The sequence below is a fragment of the Anopheles nili genome, chromosome X (assembly GCF_943737925.1).
Source record: "Anopheles nili chromosome X, idAnoNiliSN_F5_01, whole genome shotgun sequence".
NCBI lineage: Eukaryota > Metazoa > Arthropoda > Insecta > Diptera > Culicidae > Anopheles > Anopheles nili.
The window spans coordinates 1,094,375-1,117,941 of record NC_071293.1 but is presented as its reverse complement, the minus strand read 5'-3'; the positions used below and the strand labels follow the sequence as shown (position 1 = coordinate 1,117,941).

At 49.7% G+C, this 23,567-nt stretch overlaps 1 protein-coding gene across 1 annotated transcript in view; it reads left to right on the top strand.

Moving 5' to 3' along the window:
- The first annotated feature begins 1,443 nt into the window (after positions 1-1,443).
- Positions 1,444-23,567, top strand: part of LOC128729322 (neuronal acetylcholine receptor subunit alpha-7-like) — a 48,652-nt gene continuing 26,528 nt past the window's right edge. The window contains exons 1-2 of the mRNA XM_053822994.1: positions 1,444-3,340; positions 23,246-23,385. Of these exons, the coding sequence (XP_053678969.1) occupies positions 2,887-3,340; positions 23,246-23,385 (594 nt within the window). The 5' untranslated portion in view covers positions 1,444-2,886. The remainder of the gene's footprint in view (positions 3,341-23,245; positions 23,386-23,567) is intronic.

The window sequence follows — 23,567 nt, the reverse complement described above, 5'->3', positions numbered from 1 at the left end:
CGGTGCGGATTTTCCTACCGCGTGGAAAACCCGCACACAGATCGACGTCGGAAAAACCAGCCACGGAAGATCGCGCGCGCGCGCGCGGCCCTTTTTCCCTCGAGTTTGTTCTCATTCTTCGTTTGTTTTCAACCCCATCCACAGAGAGACCGCCATCGCGATCGTGTCCGGGTGTTCAGTGGACAGTAACCAGAAACCCCAACGCGTGCGGCGAAAGTGAAACTCCAGAGCTGGGCTGGGCGGAAAAAAAAGAGAGAGAAAGAGAGGGAGAGAGCGATAAAATATGCTGCTACCGTGGTAACGGGCGCCCACCAGGAAAAGCGACAACGAGCACCCACAAGGAAGTCACCCACCTTCGTCGTGGAAAACCTCCTCTCACCCCCAAAACAAGCCCGACCAGCCTGCGCGAGTATGAAAAGTATGTTGGCCAGTGCAGATGGTGTGCGTTTGGAGTGAAGCTTCCAAACGACCGGCCAGTGGGCGTGTGTGTGTGTGTACGTGTGTGCGTGTGTGCGTGGCTGTGTAAGCTTGCCCGGCCGGCCGGCCGGCCAGACAGGTTTTTTCTAGCAAATTTCCCGCGTGGCGTGTGTTCGCGTAAGCCGAGTGAATCGAGGCGTCCTTCGGAACAGCTAAGCTAGGCAAAAGAACTCTTTGCGCAGCCTTTTCGGACGGGCTCAGCTGGCCACACAGCAGGGCAGAGGGTGGTGGCGGGTAAACCGGAAGTAATGGCAGCTGCGCCGCGAGTGCATTTTTGCGTCGGCACAAATTCATCTGCCGGTGGCAGCGGGCGTGCCGGATGCTGGGCCGCAAATGAAGTAAAGTGAACCAATTCTCTCTCAGACCACCAACCAGCTTAAGTACCCCATTTTGACCCTCTAGCCCTTCTTCTGCCAATCCCCTCCCTACCCCCCTCTTCCCACACTCCACAAACTCCTCTCCTCCATCCGTTTAAAAGAAGAAAAACAAACTCCAAACTTTAAAGCCTTGCGCAAGGGCATTTAAACCGCTAAAGCTCATCCTCTAAAACCGAAGCCGGAAGCCAGACTTTTATATCATCCAGAGTCGTCCCCCCTCTCCCTTTTAACTCGAACACGGTCACGTAAGAAGCGCTTGCAAATTCGGGCACAGAGAAAGAAAGAGAGAGAGAGAATCAACACAGCCAACAACAACAGTAACAACTACAACAACAACAACAACAACAACAAAACCAACAACACGTCAGCCAGAACAACAGACAACATTAGCATACGAGCGCAGCAGCAGAAGAAAACGAAGAGTAAAACAAGAAACGAAACAAAGGGGAAAAAAGAAACATGGTAGAGCGGCAGTAAAGGCGTTCCAGGCGTTCCAGGAGCAGTTCGAATGCACTAACACCACGGGGACGGGTGCCGTCAGTGACAGTGTGCGAGAGCGATGGCCACGGTGGGGTGGTCCAGGCGGGCGGGTTAGCCGGGTGGGGGCGGGAATAGTTCCGGCAGAAGGGGCAACAACGATGTCCCAGGCTACTTTGGCTTAGTGCTGCCGCTCGGTGACGTATGTGCCAACGGACAAACGAAAAAAAAAACAACATAAAATAAAATAAAATACAAACGAAGTAAGAAAAAAACGCTCATACAGATTAAACTTCAAACTCGCACTCGAAGCCAGCGCTCTTTGGCGCGTACAAAAAAAAACAAAACAGAAAACCAAGCACACAGATTCACAGACAGACAAGAAAAAAGTTTGAACAAACAAGCCTAGGGGGCGGGAAAGCGAAAAAGAAACTGATACTGTAGTTTTTCTTCAAATGTGACGTGACCGTTTTGGGGCAGCAGTGCGTGTGCGTTTCGATCGGGGAAGAGAGAAAAAAAAGCCAAAAACGGTAGAGCAGCGGAAGGCAGCAAGCTAAACATGTGCCGCAGGGAACACGGACGGACACGGGGTGTCGTATCTGGATGAGCTAAACACCGTCATTAACGAAGTATAAAAATCCTACCCATAAAAAAATAAATACCGGAGCGATCGCTTGCAAGTACCCACACTCACTCCCGTTAATGCAAACCCGCTAAAACGAGTTAAACAAAAAAAGGCGAGGGCGAGCGAGATCCCTTCCTGGAGGGAGCGCGAGCGAGTTAAACCGAACTAAACGAAGCAAAAACACAAGCTAACTAAAGTATAAAAAAGAGAAAAACACCACCACGGGCGAATGTGAAGCGGCGCAGCGCGTAAAAAACAAAGCACCAGCTCACTTAAACAAAGCGAGTTTGATAACTAGTTAACTTGATAAACAAAAGAGAACATAAACGAACGAACAAAACAATTACGCACGATTCTCATTAAAAAAAATCCCCACTCAAAACCGTAGTAGGGAGCGGTACGTTTAGCGAGGTCTCTAGAACCATGTATGCCATACATTGAACCGACATACCCTAAACACACCTAGACCTCCGTCTCGCTCTCACGCTCTCCTCTTTCTCTCTCTCTATCTCTCTTTCTATTTCACTGTACGATTTACTCGAAACCAAAAAAAAAACAAATCACCCCTGCACGAACTTTTCCGCAACAATTGCATCCCTGTTCGGGCATATATAAAACCTGCTAAAAATAAATAAACAAACCAACAAAAAAAACCCCAACTAATATAAAAACAAAACGAACCAATCGAACGGTCGATAAACCAAACCAAACCAAACCAAATCAAACCAAAAACAAACAAAACCGACTTAAAACCTACTAAACGTCACGTACTTACCTCTAAACGTCAAACCGATCGCAACAGCCGCCTAGAGGCAGTAACAGCCGGCCCCGGCGCAACTGCGACCACTGCCTGCGGTGGTTTCGAGGTGTACGTGTCGCACTTACGGGCACGCTACGGCGACCGGCGGCACCATCAACACCCGAACCGGTATGGACCTGCTGTACGTCGTGACACTTCTGGTACTGCTGATGCTGGCGATCTCGCTGGCATTGGCGGCAACAGCAACCACACTGTTGGCTGACGGGATCCCTACGCGACCGACCTACCGAGCCGCCATCTTTACCGTCGCCACCATTAAACGCTCTACAGCGCTTGACGCCGTGAGTGCCGCGAGTCTGTCTGTGAGCAGTAACATCGTCACTGTGCTCGTGGAAGCTGTCTGTGCCATTGCGATGGTTGTGGCAGCGCTGGCAGCACTGGTGCTACGTGGTTCTGGCACTGGTGCGCGGTTATCGTCGTGTCTCGTGATCGGAGATGGCGCTATACCAACCGTCAAGGGTGGAACCTTCGTCCGTAGTGGTATGCACACTGCCACCGCTGTAGTACTGCGCTCTATGAGACAGTTACTACCGCTTGTACTAGGAATTGCCGCCATGTTGCCTGGTAAGTGTCACAAACTCAGAATAACTTAGATCAAGTGCATGAAGCAGATCTGTCAAACATGGTCTGATATCTTAGGAACCAAGTGGTTCTAGAGATATTCTCTTATCCCTGTCCCACAACCGTATAGTTGTCCCGTAATAGGTTGAGAAGAGGATTCCGAATCGTTGACATAGAATCTTGAGAAGCCCAGGTATTGACAGGTTGACAGGTGACAATAGAATGAGATGATTTTGAGTTTTTAGACTCCGTCAATCATTCAGTTCTTACACATCTACTTAAAGATATATTATTATACTACATTATAGTGTAATGTTTTGTGTAGGCCTGAGTGATAGGCCTTAGAAATTCTACGTATGTTTCTTATACTCACTCATCCCTATCCCATAAAAGCACAGTAAACCTGAAATAAGTTAAAAAGAGGATTCTGAATCTATGTGATCGATTCGGAATCTTCTTTTTAACCTATTACAGGTTTACGTTTGGGAAGCCCAGGTGACAGGTGACAGCAAAATGGGATGAATTTAAGTTTTTAGTTTATGTCAATCGTTCAGTACTGACACATCTACTTAAAAATACTTAAAGATAACTATAGAACATTAAATTCGACAGACTTCAGGAATTTTACGTGAAATCCTAGAGCTCACTAAGTGTCGCACATTCTTCAGACTTATAAAGTTAAATTCATAAATTAAATTAAATTACATAGGTATGAAATATGACGAAATCAGTACAATAGTATAATTAGTATGAATATAATACAAGTACATCAGTATAATCAGCATTAAATATGAAAATGAAATTCAATATTGAATAGGTTTCAGCACATTTCAAAGTGTTTATTATGAGTACATTTCAATGTAGAATAGAAATATATTATAAATACCTGGTCAACTCGCTCAGCTTGATTATCGAAACAACAATGTGACGAAGAAACAATTTATGAGCGAGCTGTGTTGCTGGCCGTCTAGTCGCATCGCCAGGACAATTGTAAAGGACCTGAAAAGAAAAAGCACATTGTCCTATTAGTTGCAATGGCGATGTTTTTCAATGTCAATATTCACCAACATTGGCAAAGATCTGCGAGTCGCGTCATCACACCCAAAACGTCAAAACGTGTGCAACTAATTCGCGTCCGATCGTACCGAATCTCTCGAGCGAGTTGATTAAGCACAACCCCGGCAAACCATAAAGCTTAGCAAAATTTATTGAACGTGCCTGCGCGTTCGCAGAGGGTGTTGTACTACCACTCGGCGGCCCAGAAGTTGGAGAACTCGAGATTTGAGACAAGCACAAGAAGTTCGGCGAACGTAGCAGCAAAGGAGAAAATAATAAATATAGTACAAAAATGCGCATCGTAGACGACTGCTTGTGCACCCGTTTGCTCGGCGAGCACTCGTTAAGCATAGCTCAGCAGACCCCACCAGAGTCGCGCCAGCAGACGCGTGGCAGGGGATTACGTTCTGATTACATTATGCCGATGATATGGCCGCCATCGCCGTCGTGCCATGTCTGATTATTTTGCTCTCCTGCTGCTGTGCTTTCCCTCGTTAGGTTTCTCATCTCCGGTTTTTGGTGGGGCGAAACTCACCCTTCGCGGGAAAAATCTCTTTTCGCCCAAGTTCCGGATTGCATTGGCGCCCGATTGATGCATGGCTAGAGCCACCCTCGGACGGCTCGTCGGTCGGAATGTGGCTTTCCTTTAGACGTTCCCGACAGCTAATTTGCAGCGAATTCTGCCCTCAACGTTCGAGCGATTTATGCGATGTTATCGGCCACCATTTGGCAGGTCTTAGGCAGCAGAAGCTAGCCAGCTTCGTTATCCACAGACGCAAGGGCTTTGCTAATTGCGGTAGTGAAAGTTTAATATGCTCTCCAGGTTGCGCCCTTCGGTTCCGGCTACAGACGCGTTGACATTTGGCAGGAAATAAAGGCGAAATCGAGGGCTCGATAAAATTCGAATACGATTCTACGCTTTATTAACTCACACCAACGAACACCCACAGAACCGGATGCGCCCTTCGCAGGCTTGGAGAAAGTTCTCGAAAAACCGTCGTTCCGGATCTCCCCGAGCCCTCTCTCCCTCCCTTAAGGACATTTCGGCCATTTGTAATTCCAATAATGCCACGTTCAGTCCCCAAAATAGGTCGGTCTCGGTCCAGTCGGAGGCGACGAAACCAACTCACCCTATCCGTGGCCTGTGTGCTGAAACACAAAAAAGGGGTGAAGAAATTAATGGCAACCTAATCGGGTGGGTGACGCGAGGAAGGTGGTGGACAGCCCCTTCCGGTCGGCGATTGTGTCGCACCCGCATGGCGCACTCCGTTTGATTATTAAACTTTGTCAGCGATAAAAGCGTCAGACGAAAATCCCGCTGGAACATTCAACTCAGGAGCAAGCCACGTTTTTCACGTCCTTTTGCGAAATGAGCGATTCCGGCCATCACTCTCGTGTGCGCGTGTGCCATCCCTTTGCTCGCTTACTCCCCCTTTCGCTGGTTCCTCCTAGGCCCCTAGGCCCTGCCTCCCAAAAAGCTGCTTGGGCGAACTCTTTGCGGAGAGCATTAAAATCTTTTTGGAGGCCTTATCAAGCCGATGCCCGATGAGAGATATCCACCGGCGGCATATCCCTTTATGCCGCACATTGACGTCCGGCACACACCCTTAGACCGCGTGCTCGCCGCTGGCCTACTTCGCAAGGACCCTTCGCGTCAGCCTCAATCGCCTTTGTTGTCCCTTTATCTCCATTAGCTGTGGTAACATTTCTTCTCCCATCGCCTGTCATGGTGGCGGATGAAAAGCATGATCAAAGGCGGCTGTCTCACGAAACACTGCGTGGCTGTGTCTATGTGTGTATGTGTGCAGCGGGGAAATGAAAATGGGAAAATATGTGTACGATTTTGGTACGCATTGGCTTGATTTGAGTCTGTCTCCGTCGTTGAGCTGAGTAGCCATCGCTATTTCTCACATTCCGTGCTCTCGGATGGCACGAATGAAAGGACCTCCAACAGGAGCGATTTCCCACACACCCACACACGCGTGACAGGCACAGAAGAAGTAGAACTTCATGCTCGTTCCGGGCTTTTGTGCAAGGGATTGCATTCTCCCGTGACCCGTATACGATTGCAGCGGCTGATTCGCGCATTTCATTGTGCTGCATCGTGAATTGAACACGTCGATGGCCGTTTGCGATGACGATGAACTTTCGGAAGTTGCACCCTCGATCGGCGTTTTGTTTGAGGGGCGCATAAAGGTGCACGGGTTCACCTTGTTAGCGAGAAGCTGCTGCTTCTGATAACCGTCTCTAATAAGCGGTGTAAATGACAAGCGTGTAGGTTTCCTATTTCCGAGCTTAGGGACTGTTGTGAGCTAACGAGTGAGTACGTCACGCACTCACAATAGCTCCCTAAAAGTCGCCCAGCTCCCGAGACACCCCGGCGTGGCGCTGGCCAATGCATATTTTATTTACAGCCTGCCTTTTACCCGTAAGGACCACCGTAAGAACCTCCATGGGTTGGCTCTATTAATCACGGCACACTAACCTGGCCACGAGGGCTTGGATGGCGCCAGGACGCGCTAACCTGATATCCGGCTGGTGCTAGAATGGGCCAGCTTCCGGGTGTGTATGTGTGTATGTATGTGTGTGTGTGTGTGTGAGAGCAACATCCTTGCGAGCCACGTCGGAGCCAACCAAGCTAGCTTTTGGCAGCATCTTCGCCTACCGAAGGGATTTAGCACGCCGGTACTGGCGCCGATTTCTTTGGCTGAGGACTGAGGCTGATGAAGAGCTGTACCTCCTGCTTCTTCTTCCCCCCGCGCTGTGGTAAGGAAGCGCAAATGTTGATTATCTTCCTGCAATCCCGGGCAGGTGGCGAGGCTCAGAGTTTTGGATCAATGATTGCCTCATAGGGTGCCGTTTCTGGGATGCACCGAAAGGATATGCGAGAGCGAGATAAAGTGCAACGGAGATAACAAATCGCCCTCGGGGACGGTCGCCAGAGGGACGGTGGTGACGGTGAAATAGTGCCTGCGCCTTGACAACCTGCCAAGCTTGGTAAAAAAAGAAGAGAGAAAAAGGAGTCCGCTTACACGGACGAATCCGGCTCGGTTGTGGCTCCGCACACAAATCCGATGCGGTTAAATAATTTAAGCATGCACCGCGAGCAAACGGGCGGGCGAGAGAGAGAGAGAGAGAAAGAGAGAGGAAAAACACATTGAGGCCGATCGTTATTTTACAATAACCCCACCGCCCAGATTAAACCAACCGAAGGGATCAATATTCAGGTCAAAGGGTTTACCCTGGAACGGTGTGGATTAAAACGGGGGTTTTGAAGGTGGGAAAGGTGAGGCAGAGCAGTGGGAAAACACCCCAACATCGGTGTGAAAATGACGCTGGACGAACGAATATTGCAAGGTGGCCAGATTCAACTCGCGACTCGCGCAGACAAGCGCTCCCGTTGGGATTAGTTCGCAACATTTTAATAATGTAAAAAGGGCTTTTGATGGCGAAAGGTCGCGCGCGAACTGATAGCGATTCTTTTATCTATTTTTTTGCTTTTTCTGTGCAACAAACGCTGGCTTGATTGAAGTCATCAGCCACGTGGAAGGTTCTAAATTTGGGCAATTTTCTTCAACATCTTATTTGTATCGTCAGAAGCGAGAAATGGTCGGATTGCATCTTACGACAGAGCACAGATAAATCGGCTAGGCGAAGTTACTTCCTTTAACGACCACCTTCCCCCCAAGGGAGCCATAGCATGCGTGCCAGGATGACGACTCAGTACTATTTGCTGCTAATTAGCAGCACAATTACGAACACATTCGCATCGAACGGAGCAACCCTAGGTTGGAAGTGTCCTAGGGCTAATTTTTATTGCTCCCTCAGTTCGTGTACGACTAAAGTGGTCTCGAATCGACGTCAAGTACGTGGACACTCCCAGGAAAATGGGTCCGGGATGTGGAATTTTCCTTACCATTTCGGGAATAAGCCTCCCCAAAATGGCTCCCAACACGCATTTCGATAATCGTCACAGACCGGGTTTCATCGTAAAGGCACTTAAAAAAGGACACATTTCACGTCACCGAGCATGGGCAAAAAAGCGAACGAGAAAAGGCACACAAAACGCTGAGCTAACCCCATTTTCCACCCATCGATAAAGGGACATAATTTATGAAAATTCAATTGCATCTCATTCCATTTCGGGTGGGTGTATGTTTTTTTTCCTTACCCGACTAACCGAGCACGGCAGTGAAGTATTACGCTTTGGTCGAGGAAAACGGGAAATGGATCACCGGAAACGGCCCAATGGATGGTTTTCCCACGCGCGTGATTAGGTCTGCAACACAAACTGCGTGGTCGTTCATTCCGTTTGACGCTTTGCAAGGTTAGAACGAACACCGACGATCCGGAACAGATGAATATTAGATGCTCCACGCAACGGACCGGCTGTGTGGTGTTCGAAGGGCCACACTAATCGCCTGATAAGTGCTTCGAGAAAGCATCCACGCTGTAAGGACCATCTTATAAGGGTACCGTAACAGATTACTTCTCTCGAATGAGTCGCAGGAGAGCTCCAACGGCATGACACCAGCGACCAAATGCCGCCCACTAGGTCAGGCATTAATATCTTTGGCTGATGTTTATTATTCAAATCGAAACCTCCGGGACGGTATCGAAGGCCGGCAGTCGAATATCGTTTGAATTAATTATAGCCCCGAGCCCCCGGTTGGATTGGGGGAAAACGATCGAATTGATTAAAAAACCACTCCACTCCAGCCACTGGCAGAGCATTCAAAATTCACGCCACACCAAGACGAGCCCATTCCGACCGAATGCGGTTGATTAATTCGCCAAGCGCAGCGTGGTCTTCCAATGATTGAAAAACGAACCGTAGCTCCCATTCGGCGTGCCGTGGAAACGACTCAGGAAATTCGATTTTAACGATCCAATTGCCAACTCAAACGACACGACCGTATCCGGGCACCTGGGGGCATTGGAATGGAATTTTCCACGCCACTCCGCTGGTGGTGGAAATGGAAAGCGCGGATTTTGGCAGCTCCATCGAAAAGGGGGCACGTTTCTTGCAAGGGACAGAGAGGAGATTAAATAATCATAATTTTTGAATCGACACCCACCATTGCTGGGACAACTCGTAGCCCTGGTGTCGCGTGCCGGCTCCTTCTTAGTATGCGGCGCAAGGAATCTAATTTATCTCGACACTCTAATTATCGGACCGGCCAGCGAGCGATGCTAATCGGATGTCACGTCGATTTCGGACCGGAAATACGCCACGGTGGTTGACAGTGAGCGAGAAAAGCCCCCATGCCAGTGGGAGAGAGAGAGAGAGAGAGAGAGAGAGAGAAAGAGAAAGATAAAATAAAATACCAAAACTGCGTGATAAAGCACTCCGTCCGGTGCGTGAAAAGCGGGCGGTGGGGATGGAGGAAAATCGATGCTCCCCTTCCCGCAAGGAATCATCATCACCCACCGGGGCGTCCTCAAAAAAGCGATGGCCAGCGACGCAAAAATTCAAATAAATGTGCGGCAAATGGCAACCTCTAGAGGGTGATGGGTGGAAAGGGGAGTAAAATAAAATCCACAATCTCCAACCAGGGCCAAAAATTAATCTCCCCAGCCACCGGAGCAAGAGGAAGAAGAAAACGAGTGTATCCGTTGGTTTTAATTAGATTTCGTCCCGTTGCTCGGTCGGTTCCGTCTATGCCTTCCGCTCAGTCCCTCCACCCAATTGGGAGCCCGCGAGAAGGACGACAAGGACGACGCCAAGGCGATGTCATTTCGCTGTTAAGCGGAGTTAAACATTAAGACCCCGGGGGGCGCCGGGCTGGCAGGAAATGGAGATTCCTTCCCTTTCGGGGGTGGGTTTTTTCCCGACAGGGAAGTGAGCCGGAAGCAAGAAAAGCGACACCGGGGAGGAAAAAAGTCCTAGTGGCGAGCGTCCTCCACGAGGAAGATGATGAAGAAGAACAGGAAACAAGAAAAGAAAAACGCGACTCCGGAAAAGTTCGGCCGTGCGCGCCTCCTCCAGCGAGGGGTTTTCCGCGCGCGTTTGCTGCATTAATGCTTAACTTATTCCACACAAACTGACCAACGCAGCCGTCCCCATGAGTGGGTTTTCGTGAATGTTTTTCCGCATCCTGGATGAAAGGTGCGCTGTTTTTTTCCTCGCAGCTATATGCTGGTTTAAGGAATCGAACTTGAGCTTCCATCGATGGGAAAAATGGCTTCTTTTGAGACCAAATCTAACCGACTCAAAGGTACGAAGCAAAAAAACTCCCACTTGCTAACGATGTGCCGTGCATCCACAAACGAGCGATTACATGACCATTAATTACGGGTTCTACGGGCTGTGAGCTACATTTTCGACGTTTGAGCTCAACTTTCGGAGGATGCAACACGCGCCATTTTCGTATCACCACGTGCAAGTCTCCGGAGAACGCGCAGATTTACAGGAAATTTAATTAAATAAATTTCTCCATCACTGGAGCGGTTGCTTTCGTTATTTTTTGTGTTTTTTTTTGCTTCATTCCCAAAGACAACAACGGCAGCAGCAGCAGCTGCTGCTGGAAAAGCCGTTGGTTGAAAATCAGGCCAAGACACTACAAGCTGCCAAGTGGGATGGGAAAAGCGGAAAAGGTCCGAGAGAACGGGTGGAAGAGGTGGGGGATACATCCTGTGAGTGAGCTTTTATGACGTCTGCTGTGCTATCTGTGCCGGTTTCCCACAGAGCGCGCCATGTTGAACCGGAACGAGGGGGTTTTCCCGAGCACACGCAACTATTTCCGACGCTGCAGATGACAGCTCCGGTAGCTCCGGGGTTTTGAGGCTAGTGGGTGAGGCTTAGGACGCGGTGAAGGATAATGAGCGACAGGGAAAACAGAAGGCACGCGAAGGGGCGGTGTGCCATCGCCAGCATGAGATCAGCAACAATTAATTCCATCCATATAACGACCAGCCTGGCTTGCTGCTGGAAGCTGCTGTTCGAACTTTTACAACCCACCCAACGGCGAGTATGCAGCGGATGCCGGAAGTGGGCATGTCGTGTCCTGGCACGTCCTGGGTGCGGGAGTGTGTAGGTGTGGGGAGGAATGGGGAGCCAATTTGTGATGCAACCGGGAGCCTGGCACGTGTGGCACCTGCCAGAAAGAAGCCCTATAAAGGGTGAGTTCTATCGTAGAGTATTTTATTGAAGGGAGGATTTTGGAAAATTTACAAAATAGCTGTTTCTATTCAAAATACTCCATTACACTTATTTATCTACGTTTTAATATTACACAAAATTGATCTCAAATCCCACTACATGAGAGCCTGGCGATGTGAGGTACTTTAAACTAAGATTTCACCCTTCCTATTCGTTAGCATTTTGGAAGTCCTTATGCAACTATCTTTGGTAGTAAAATAGTAGCTAAAGTAAAGTAAAATAGTTGCTTCTCGTAAAATGGTGACCACATGGGAATCGTAAACTTAGAATTTCCCAAAATTCTCGACTACCATACGCCCTGAAACGCGTGCTGGAAAACACATTCGACTGCTGCGAGAGTCGGAAAAGCAGCTTTCCCCGGACCGAGTTGCAGCCCGGCTTAGGTTTTCTAAGACACCACGGTTCATTTTTTGGAGCAAGATGTAAACGCTTTGGAGGAAAAACTAGCATGTGTGTGTATGTGCGTCGCAAACTGAACGCTTTAGAAAAAAAGACCATTTAACCTTCGTAACGGTCGGAGCAATATATAAGCCACAAGTGACAGTGCATTTTCAGCTCGACATCTTAGGCAGGCCGCTTTTCACTCCAGTGTGGTTGGTGAGTGGAGGAGGGGAGATGGTTGTAAGAAGAAACACACCCACACACAAATACACAGAGGAAAAAAAGAAGCGCCATCTCGTAAGCAGAATTGCACACGGGCACTAGAACCCTTCGAGTTTTTAATGCATCACGGGGTGGTGCAGGGACGGTGGCGTGAAAGAGGGAATGGTTTGAAAGCGTTTTCAGCCCCCCCATCCCCAATCCCCTTCTCCAGGGACTTTTTCAAACCACCCAAAGCCCCAAGAGACCGCAACCGATAAGACCAAAATCGCCCTGCTCATACTACTTGTGGGATACTCCTGGGGCTTGGGCTGTGGAGAGGGGAGGAGAAGGCGAAGGGAGGGGGCGACGGGTCTGTGGCTGACGAGTGCGTTTCGAGAAGACCCTCCCTCACCCACCTCTCACCCTTCAAGTCCCTTTCCCCAGCTTGTTTGGATGCCGTTTGAATGGACGGCTCGGTCGATATTTTCCACCGTCAGTGCACGCCGGCGCCTCGTCGCGATGCAAGAGTTCATTCCTCTTTCATTTTCGTGAGGCCTGGGAGAGGGAAGGGGAGGGGAGAGGTTGGGCAGGGTACCCATCTACCCCTACACCCTTCTCACACCACGGACTGGAGACGATTAAAGCACTCGAGTCAACGGAGAAATCGCCACAAAAAAAAACGGTTGCTGCTCATTTGCGAGGCTTTAAAAGGCAGGTGATGGAGCACGAACGTTGGGATCACCCAAACGGAGGTCCTGTCGTGTCTCACGAGCAAGAAGAAGCCGCTGAATGACGCACTCAAGAAGCAGCAGCAGCAGCGTGGTCGATTTGGTTGGACGACTTTCGTGGGCGCACACAAAACGGCCCAGATTTCAGGTTTGGCTTCGAACCGCTATTTGCTCACTTCTTTGGAATGCGCCCACTGCCACTCAGAAATTAAAACAGTGTACGCTTGCATCCCGTCGCACACCCCCACCCCCCGTACCCGAAGGACCTTTATTTAGCAGCGAGAAGCAGTAACGAAAATAAAGGAGCGAGGAGCAGAAAAAAAAGGAACGTTCCCATGCAACCGAACAATGCCGCTCATTGTGCGCGCGTGGGCAAGTAAAGAGGACACACTGACACACTCCTTTCGTTTGTGTGTGTATGTGTATGTGTGTGTGTGCAGGTGGGGCCTGGAGAACGTCTTCGACACCGCGATGTTGCGGGCGAACTTTGTGGGCGCAAACGATCGCAAAACCAAAGGGCTGCCGTCTGCCAGGAGTGTCGGGGTGTCCTTTATATTTTATGCATTATTTCTCGTCTCATCCCCAGCACCACCCCAACGATGGAGGGATGTGTTTTCATCGCCACCGAATGGGCGCCTTTCTAGGCCCTCGGGTAGCTCGGATTGCGGATTGCAAGGCCTCGCGGCTTTTTTCGCTGCTTTCATTTCGTTTTTTTTTCCTCTTCAACTTCTTCTTTATGAGCCCCTTCTGCACCTTCGAGCTATGCTCTGTAAGGAGCCAGGCTGGCTTCAACCAAGGTACCAAGATTCGGAACGTTTCGTTTCGTTTTGCATGGATGAAGCATCTCCTGGCTGGCGGCACTTTCGACACCTCTTTAGCGTGGGCTTTTCCCATTTTGGGGGTTAGATATTTTTTTTTCGTTTCGTTCGCGGTTGGGCAGCTTTCTGGGACGAGTTTGTTTTCGGCGAGTTGCGTGTCGTTGACTTCTGCCGGTGTCGCGTTAAATATCGCCCCTATTCTTTTTTTTGCCGAAGGGCGAGACTCCTGGGCGAAATTAGTGACATGTGACGAGTGTGTTGCCGGGTGGGTGGGAGGGAGTTCTCGTGTAATCCAGGGCTCCAGGGTTCAGCCCCAAGCATCGTTCCATCGACCGAGAACCTCCGCCATCGTTGCTTTGCTTGGTAAACATTGGATTTTTGTCCTCCAGCCGCACATTACCACCTGGGTGAGAGGTGGAGCAAGGGGGAGAGGGAGGGGGAGGGAGTGAGGAAGAAGGCTCATCCAGCATCGCACCGGGCTGGAGAGCAAACATAACCTGAAAAACCGCTCCCACAACCAACCAGACGTTGACTTTTGCTGGCATTTCGAACGGAAATTGATGTTGCGCAATTGCGGCCTCATAAGAGTGCGGGTGAGAAGGGGTAGGTGGGTGAGAAGCGTGCGAAAAAGAGACAGAGAGACACGTGAGTCGATATCAGTTTAAAACATGCGAACCACGCCTGGCACAGGCTCGGTCTTCGTTGATTTGCAATGCGCCCTTTTTCCGCGCTGCTGGTTGAAAGGACACGTGGGGGTGGTGGAAGTACGTACTCACCTGACACACACACTCACAGTAGTGGTTGTAGTGTGTAAACTTGCACCCTCGCAGCTCGCACGTTTCAGACGACACACGCAATTCGCAAGACGAGAAACTTAAAGTTACTTAAACAAACCGAGCCCACGAGGATGCCTGCGCCCTTTATCAAGCCGTGCCGGGCGGGAGCGCATTGCAAACGCGACTTACCCCCTGGAGGTCCTTTAGCAGGGTGAGCGAAATACCAAAAACCCCAAAAATGAATCAGAAATGATTGCTGCAAATGTTGCTGCGGACGGCAAGCTGCTGCTGCTGGAAGTCGCCATCGAATGGGTGTCCTTTTTTGGTGTTGCTGTCAGGATCTCAGCACCACCCCCTCAAAACCGTTCCGGGCATCGTTGTCCTGAGCCTGCTTTATGGCTTTTAATGGCTGCCGGTTTAATCGGGGACAAAACGATTAGATTAAATCGAATCCCCCGCAAAGATTTCGCCAGCTTGCCGTGTGTCCACTCATCGTAAGGGTCGAACTCTTGCTGGGTTCTTTTGCCTTGAAAACGATCGAATCTGGTGCCACTTGTAGGCACGCACACTCTTGAAGTTGCCATCCACACGCTCGCGAGGCCATGCGTGTCAGAATAGTGAGGAGGGTACTTTTGGGGTGACTTCACAAAACGTAACCCTAGCTTCTATTGCTGATAAAGCAGCGTTTATTCGGAATCAACTGCTGGGTTGAGTCCCTTAAAGATAACTAAGGGAGTAGAGCTTTCTGTGCTGCATTGATCGCGAACTATTTCTATAAATGGGCTTCCGCATCCGACACTTCAGGCGCTGAGTTTCATCGATGTACCTTTCAAGCTGTATGTATAAACGCATGAAAAGAGCTTTCGCACGTGGTTTCGCAGAAAAGGCACCCTAAGACGCCTGCCGTCGCTAGGAGGTGGCTTCGAAGGGAAAATCAGAACGATGCTACCCAAGTAGAACGAACCATGCCACCCACCACCCACCACCCCTGGGAAAACCTGTTCAGCGAAGGGGCAGAAGATGAGGGCAAATTTACGCCAGCTAGAGCGCGCCATGTGTTTGCTGATTATGGATTTTGTTGTAGCTAATCCACTAGCCGGGGAAAAACGAGTCCCGACTTCTCGCAACGGGAGCTGCTGCTGCGGGATGGGCGAGGTGCACCAAAGCGATAAAGCGAAGCAGACAGAGCAAACATGCGGAAGGGTCGGAGGTGGCGGGCAGGTGGCAAGGACAGCGTTTTCCACCGTGGCCGAAAAAGCGGCCGGAAAACCGCCAAAACCGAGAGGAGGCTCTAGGTTTTTGCGTTGAAACTCCTGGCGCGCGAATGGGTCCTGGGAGGGTGCGGGTGTGTTTATTAAAGGGCTGGGTGGGTGGGGTGAGAGGGAAGGTTAGGGAAGGGGGGAGCGTAAATTTGTTTATTCCGTCCTTTATGCCAATGGCGGAAGGCAGGGCTGACGACCCAAGAAAACCGACCAGGATATGTTTTTCGTCCTGCGCCAGGAAGGGTGTGCTCCTTGAGCTCCCCTTCTTCCCATCCCTCACCACCCCCCCCCTCCCCCCCGCTCGTCCGTAAGCCATATCAGCAACTCTCGCGGTTAGATTGTTTGCTTTGGGATGAGTGTAGATTTTCCGAATCATAGCCCCTCGCGTGAGCCCCGCCATGTGTGCGTACACGTGTGTGTGTGTGCTGGGAGTAAGTGTTGTTTGGTTAGCCACCCACCTAACCACCTACCTCGCCGGAAGCATTCGGCCAGCTCGCCTGTGTGCGAAAGCCGCTGAATAAAAATGTTTTTATTACAAACGAGGCGGATAATGGCGCAACACGCCAGCAGCAAGGACTCCAGCTACAATCGGGCAGCCCTCTCATGGGAGCGTGGCGGGGGGGGAGGGGGGGCAGCAGGAAGTACAACCCCAGAGACTGCCCACGCGTGCCCACGACGAATCTCGATTAATTCAATTATCAACTCAGGCACGCTGGAGAGATGCAGGAGCGTAATCGCTTCACGGATAATTAAACATTTATCGAATCCGGAGCCCTTCACGCGGCCCGTGGGCGAAAATTCGCCGGCGGAGTCGGCTTGAAATGGTTCAGCAGAAATGTTCACTCACCGTTCGCTGGAAAAAGGCTTTTAGGAGGGCTTGAGCGACAGCGGCAGAACCCAAATCAACCGCGTGGGCAGCACCCAACAAAAAAGGCCTCCTGTCTGTCCGTTCCCTTAAGCTGGAGGAATCAAATAAAAATCTGAATTTTTAAGCAGAAGTGTCGGCATAATTCCCACCTGCACCTTTCCCGGCTTAATTCGGCTGACTCACTGAAAGGACGAAGCGTGATGCCTTTCTGCGAGCGCACTTTAGACCACAAAAGGACGAGCCCTTATATTTGCTCTTTCACACGAGCGAGACCTGCAGTGTCATTCCTGCCTGGGGATGGTGGAAAACCGGCCCCGATTTGGTGCTGTTTTTCCGTCGTGTCTTCCGTTCACCCACCCCCCACCCCCCCTCCTCCACCCAACCCCGTTTCTCCCTCTCACAAGTTCGAGTTTAATTATTGTCCGCACGGAGAGAAGAATGATTGACGACACGCCGGTGAATTTCTTTCACGCAGGGTTTTTCTTTCACGCGCTGGAACAATTACGTAATGTTGCGCGAGCGTTTTTCTTACGCGATTGTTGTCCAGCCACAAGAAAGCAAAAACCCCCTGCCGGTCGGCCGGTGAAGCGAAACGGATCCGTGTTACTTGTTTTTCCTTCCATTGTGCGTTGTAGGGTGGTTTTCCACGCGAGTGCTGCATAACACACTGGGCTTGGGAAAATCGGGTCGGCCAGCAGATTGAAGCAGGTGCAGCCGATCGGGAAATTCAGCTCCTTCTCCCCATCGGGAAAATCGATCCCCAGCTGGCTTTTCCAAGCCTCCGACGCGCAAGCCTGTCGATCGATTTTGCAACGCAATAATCCTCCTTCCTGCCCGAATGGGCGAAATAGGAAAAGCCTACCAATTTAGCGGCACGAAGGCCGTGCTGGATGTGGAGGTTCGAATTTCATTTTGCCTTCGTCTCCCTCCCGGACGACGCGGAAATGCTAGTTAGCACTGGAATGAGGCTAAGCAGATGTTGCATCTCTCTGGCATCCGAGGGACCACCTTCGTCACGCGCGGCCTGGAAAATCCGGTGATCCTTTTGGGGGGATGTGGTTTGTTTCATAATTTGCTGTGCCACCCGCTGGGGCGCACAATTGGAAAACATCACCGCACATGTTTTGGGGGCGATTTTCTCGATTTTCCATCAGTATTTCCCCCAAAAAAATATAAGCAGAATTGCCAGTCCTGCTCGATCGATTGGAAAGCGCGTGCAGAATAGTTAGCGTGTGTTTTGGCCCTTTTAGGGCTCATTGCATGGGCTCTTCTGGCCTCTGTGTGTATATGTATGTTTTTATCGCAAGAACGTTGCTTCCTGGTTGGATCATAAATGTCGCACGCACGCTTCAGAAGCGTTCGATTTCTGATTGAGTTCAGCCGATGCGAGCGCAATTTTTACGCAATTCCGTCAAGAAAAAAAAACTCCCCTAGAAGGGCGCGCCGTGTTGCAGCCCTAATTGATTTTACGACCCCCGGTTCGTGGCTAGCTGGTTCTGGCAAACTAGCGTGCCATTGTCAAGAAATGCGTCCCGTCCTGGGGCTGAATCACGATTGGAAAACTCCACTCTGAAGGCTCGGAGAAGCTCGGTGAAGGGCTTGGGAACAAGGGCGGAAGGTAATAAATAAAATTAACGACGTCCAAAGAAAATTGATGGCCCATTTTTCGACGACACGCGCAAAGGAAAAACCGTGAGGCTGCGGGAGCCGATCGGACATTTATTAATTTTTGTGTCCTACGACCGCGTCGGGGGGTTTTTTGATATTTTTTAGGGGTGGTTTTCTTCCCCAACCAAACCGGCTCCAATATGCTCGAAACCACACCGTGCCGGTATATATCAAAACTCGAAATGCACGCCATCACCTTTATCGGTCCCAGGGCTCAAAACTAAACGCCAGTCGAGTGTCATTTTCAAGAGCACGAAATGGCTTGTTTAACGTTCCTCTGGCTTAGAACGAACTCTGGCTTAGTATAAGATCACCATAGCATTAGAGATGTCTCTTGGATATGGGTTTTATTACACACCGATGATGATGCAGCATTTTCCAACCACCATAACGATCGATCGAGACTCACGTTGCAGAATGCAAATGTGCATTTTACGCGATCCGGAATCGACTTTTAGTCGCGGAAAAAATTGCCATGAGTTGATAAATCTTGTTCATTTCCTACCACCAGCACTCGAGGGTAGTTTGAAGAACACGCTGTGGTCTGGGAAAGCGAGCCAGCGTGAAAAAAAGAGACTAAAAACAGCTGGATTGATGACCTACTAATGGATTCTGATTTTTCGAATCGCCGCTTCGTGGGCACCCGTTGAGGGCAGGCCAATTGTGAGCTATTTTTTATGGTAATTCCACCCACCCACGCGAGCTCCGGTTATGCAAACATGGCCGGCAACGGAAGGAAAACGCGCCATTGTAACGCGCTTTTCTTTCGCCCACTCACAACCCCGTTCAGTTCGCTCGTGGGGAAGGAGCCCACTGTTTGACTTTCTAATCCACCCCAGATCGGGGTGGATGGCGTCTCGCTGCCCAAATATTTGCATTCCTCATGGCTATCATAGCGAAGGAGCGCTTAAATTGAATTTCAAATCAAACAGCGTCCACCCTCACCGCCACGCGCGGAATCGCTCGGTTGCTCGTCATTATTTCGCAATCTGCATGCATCCGGCTCGTGTGATGCATGTGATGGAGAGAGAAAGAGAGAGAGAGAGAGAGAGAATGAGAGAGGAGGAAGAGTGAGTGGGAAGTAGGGCCATAGGGCCCTTTGGACCGGAAATCGCCAACTCGATTTAATCGCGGACCTTCCGATGGATCTGAGGACGTTTCCGTGGGAGTTTTTCCTCCTGGCAGCAGATGGGAGATCAGGACGGATCGCTGCTTCTTGTGGCATTACTCTTAATGCCGTGGGGAAAAACCCCTGACATGCTGATCCTTTGTAGGATGGGTAAAAAGGGGCACGTGCGGGCGAAGGGTTGTGGCACCTGGCGGATTATCCGCTATCCGGGCGCTCGCGAAAGGCACAGACAAACAATAGGAAGGGTTAGAAATATAAGCGTTACTTCCCCCATCCTCCAACCCTTAGCCTAACCATCCCCCCCCTCCAGTTTTCCCACCCCTCGGAAAACAGCACATCCGATTCGATAAATCTGATCCCGCAAATCTCGGCTGGCGCGTTTTTCCTCTTCCGAGTGCACTACCCCCACGTTCTGGGGGTAAGTTTCAGTTGGTGAGGGGGCTCGGGGACGGGGGCAGGGGAGTTGAATTGAAAAGCGAGAGAAAGATAAAGCGAACGAAAAAAATAAAATGCTAACCAACCGTCATCGGGTTGAGCGTGTGGGAAAATGTCGCCCGGAAAATGCGGAAATCCCGACAAGCGCAGGAAGAAGCGCAACAAAAAAAATCCACCCCTTGCAGAAGGGATGTCACTGGCAGATGTTATTATCATAAAACACACTCCGAACTAGATTACGTCGAAACGGGTCTTCGTGTGGGTGGACGAGTGTGTGTGTGTGTGTGTGGACGCGCGTGATTGTGTGTTTGGGTGGCTAGAGGCAGCTGTCTCGAGCGCGCTGCAAATATATTTCCTAGCCTCACAGCTCTGCGCTTTTCATTTCCGATGCATAATTTCACATCCAACAGCTCACTTTCGGTCCATCTCGCTATCCCTTTCGCACGCTGTCGCTCTGCTCCGCTCGTTCGTTCACATCGATGGAGGCGCCTGGTGGCGCGTAGTTTCACCATTCCTTCCACCGAGTCCACCGAGAGCTCTGATTCTCTAAACACGTTTTACCAATCAACCCGCTTTGGTACTGAATTTTGCATGCTTGCAAGCGGCACACGTGACAAATTGCGAGGATCCAAATTCGGGCCGGTGGTTCGATGCAAATTAATTGGCACACGAAAACCGTTCCGGGGTGGCGTGCCAGCCGTTCGTTAAATGTTAAATTTTACGACCGGCATGATCGGTTACCCTGGGAAAATTCCGCACCACGTGGCTACAGTTCGGTAAAATCGATCTGCGGGAGAAGAAGTTTTCCTGAAGTGAGCGCGTGGCTTTTGTTTTTAACTCGCTGACACACGATAGGGGTAAAGATGGTGGTGTTGAAGGAGTAGGAGGAGAAGCAGGTACTAGGGAGAGGAGAACCGGCCGGCTACCAGTCAATTCGAATATCCGACTCGATTTGAAATGGCTTAAAACTTTCGCTCTCCCCCCAAAAACGGGGTGAGTTTATGCTCAAGGCAACACACACACAAAGACATACACGCAGGAGCTGGCGGATTTAGCTTTCCATGCATTTGAAGTGTGATGTTTTTTTGGCAGGCAGGCATTTGCTTTTCTTTTTTTTCCGATGATTTTTTGTTCCTTGCCAACTCGGGTGTGTTGTTTTCGGGACTTTGCTTTTGGCCAGATTTACGCTCGTTTTTGACACTTTTTTCTTGCAGTCCAAAAGCCATGTCACAGAAGGGTTATGCCGCTCACATGCCGAAAATGAGCTCTCTTCCTCTTTCGCTCTCTAACATTTCCGAATCGATTCCGATGGCTACGAGCGGACCATAAATTCACAGCCGGCTGGATCCGTTGAATGAACCCATGCTTCATCGGTTCTGGTTCTGCTTTTGTTTTACTATCACCGGCGTTAGTGCGCTTTTCGTCCCGGTGCAGCTGAGGGCGTGCAGCAGGGTGGCGTATATTTTATTAAAAGAGAGAGAAGAAATGAAAAAAAAAACATCTCACATGCGCCAAACCCTTTGCTTCGCCGTTGGCGTCATTCCAACGCGTTACGACGCTTTGACTTTTTTGCGAGGGACTTGATTGGGCCGTTTTCTTCTTAAGCAAATGTTGGTCATGGGGCTTCGAAATGTGAACCGAAGTCCAAAGTCCGGATCAATGCGCGAACGAAGGCACATTATCTCACACTAATGGTTTCGGGAAGCAGAGCAAACCCCTGAAAACTACCAATTGCCCCTAATTTATCGATGGAATATTCTCGACCCTCGCGCGATCCCTTTTAAAGCCAGCGGGTGGTTTCAATCGTTCTCTCTCTCTTTCTCTTTTGTTCGCGACGAGCTCACTCACCCTCACCGAACGCACGACTCTTGGCACGGGATGGAACGATAATATTAATTTGGGGCCCATAACCGATATTGCGCCCAGGCCACGGTCCGGGACGATGGAACGATGCCATTTTCCATCATCGTTTCCACTTCTGTTCGCGGGGTTGGCGCTTTTAAGTGATATGACAATTTTATTGGGTTTTCGACCCGCACCGCGATCAGGATTTAGCAAACGAAACGAAGACTGAGACCGAAAAAATGGACCCGAAAAAGGATAACGGGTCGATGGCCTATTCATTTGAGAGCTAGATCGGTTGGCGAAGGATCTGCAGCAACCCCTGCCAGGTGGTTGGATAACACCGAGCCGCTTTTACTTTCTGTTTGTTTCGTTCCACGCTTAACAAAGCCGTCAAATAAAGCGCGATTTTAAAGACGATTCCTACCCCCCTAGGGGGAGTTGGAAAGCAAGTCCGAAGTTTAGAAGAAAGCCCATAAAACGCTCAACAACACGAAAAAACGCCTCCAGGGACGCTTCAGCGGTAATCAGTGCCAAGCTTAATCGCTACTTGTTGGCAGCAATGGAAAAAAAGAAGGGAAAAAAGGCGCCATCTTCCTGTGACGGTTTGTCCCCGAGCGCTAAATTAGCCCACACCAACGGTCTCCTGGGAGAGGGGAGGGTTGCTGATGCACGGAGGAGGGGGGGGAGGATGGCAAGTGGGAGGCAATTCGCTTTCCGCGAGATTAATTCAAGACACGGTCTCGGTGGCGGTGTAAATTGCCTCGCGGCGCGCAAATGACGCAAAATCGGTGTGTTTTCCTTTGGTTTGTGTATCCTTTTTTGCCTTTGTTGGTAGGTTTTTTTGTTTTTTTTTCTGCTCCTACTCGGTGGAAAACAAGCTCACTTGAGAGCTAGAATGGCGGTAGTGGGTGGAGTTATGGGTGGTAAACGGTGTATGCTGAAGCCAGGATCCAAGAGAAAGAACTTCTACCCTTTCTTTCACCCAACGACTTCACATCCTGGTCATCTGATGGTGTAGAAGATGCTTCCGAGATCGCGTTTCCGCTTCCGCACGAGCTTTTATGCTACGATTTTATGTTTTTTCATTCAATTTCATTTTTATTTTCATACTAGCCAACTAGGCTTTTCATAAGGATCGGATAGATCTTAAATATAACGAGAGATAAAAGAAATAGCAGACAAGAAGCAATGGAAAATAACGCGATAATTAAGAGCTAGTTGCACAATTTAAAATTAAATGTAGCCGAAAGACGACCATTTTGCATTCTTGAAGAAAATAATAATGAAAACAAGGAAACAATAACGAAAAGACAGTGGAGTAGGAATCAAACGAGCATCAAATGCGCTGTGAGCAAGATGTAAATGAGGAATTAAAATCAAAAAGCGAGCTGAAACGATTGAAACTATTGAAACGTAGCATAAAAGGATAAGATAAAACATAAAGACGACACTGAGGTCTTGATAAGAGAGAACAAATGAACTTCCGGAACGATTCTTGACGTTGAACTTGTAATCGTGAGTCAGCTAGAAGGACTTTTGAACAACCTACTGATACAACTTTTGCTACTTCTACTTCCAGTGATTGACGCCGGGTATCACGAGAAAAGGTTGCTGCATCACCTGCTGGACAACTACAACGTGCTCGAACGACCCGTCGTCAACGAATCGGATCCGCTGCAGCTCAGCTTTGGGCTGACTTTGATGCAAATCATCGACGTGGTAAGTGGCCGCTGGTGTTTTTTTCTTCTCTTCAATAAAATGGTACGCCAAACTCACGCTCGCAAGCAAACTTGCTGAAACAAATGAGCTCATAATGCGCCGCGACGAGGCGTGTTGCGTGTTCCCATTAGTTCGCGTTGCGATTTATCATGTCTCACGCCACGTGGCCCTCGTTCGTTCGT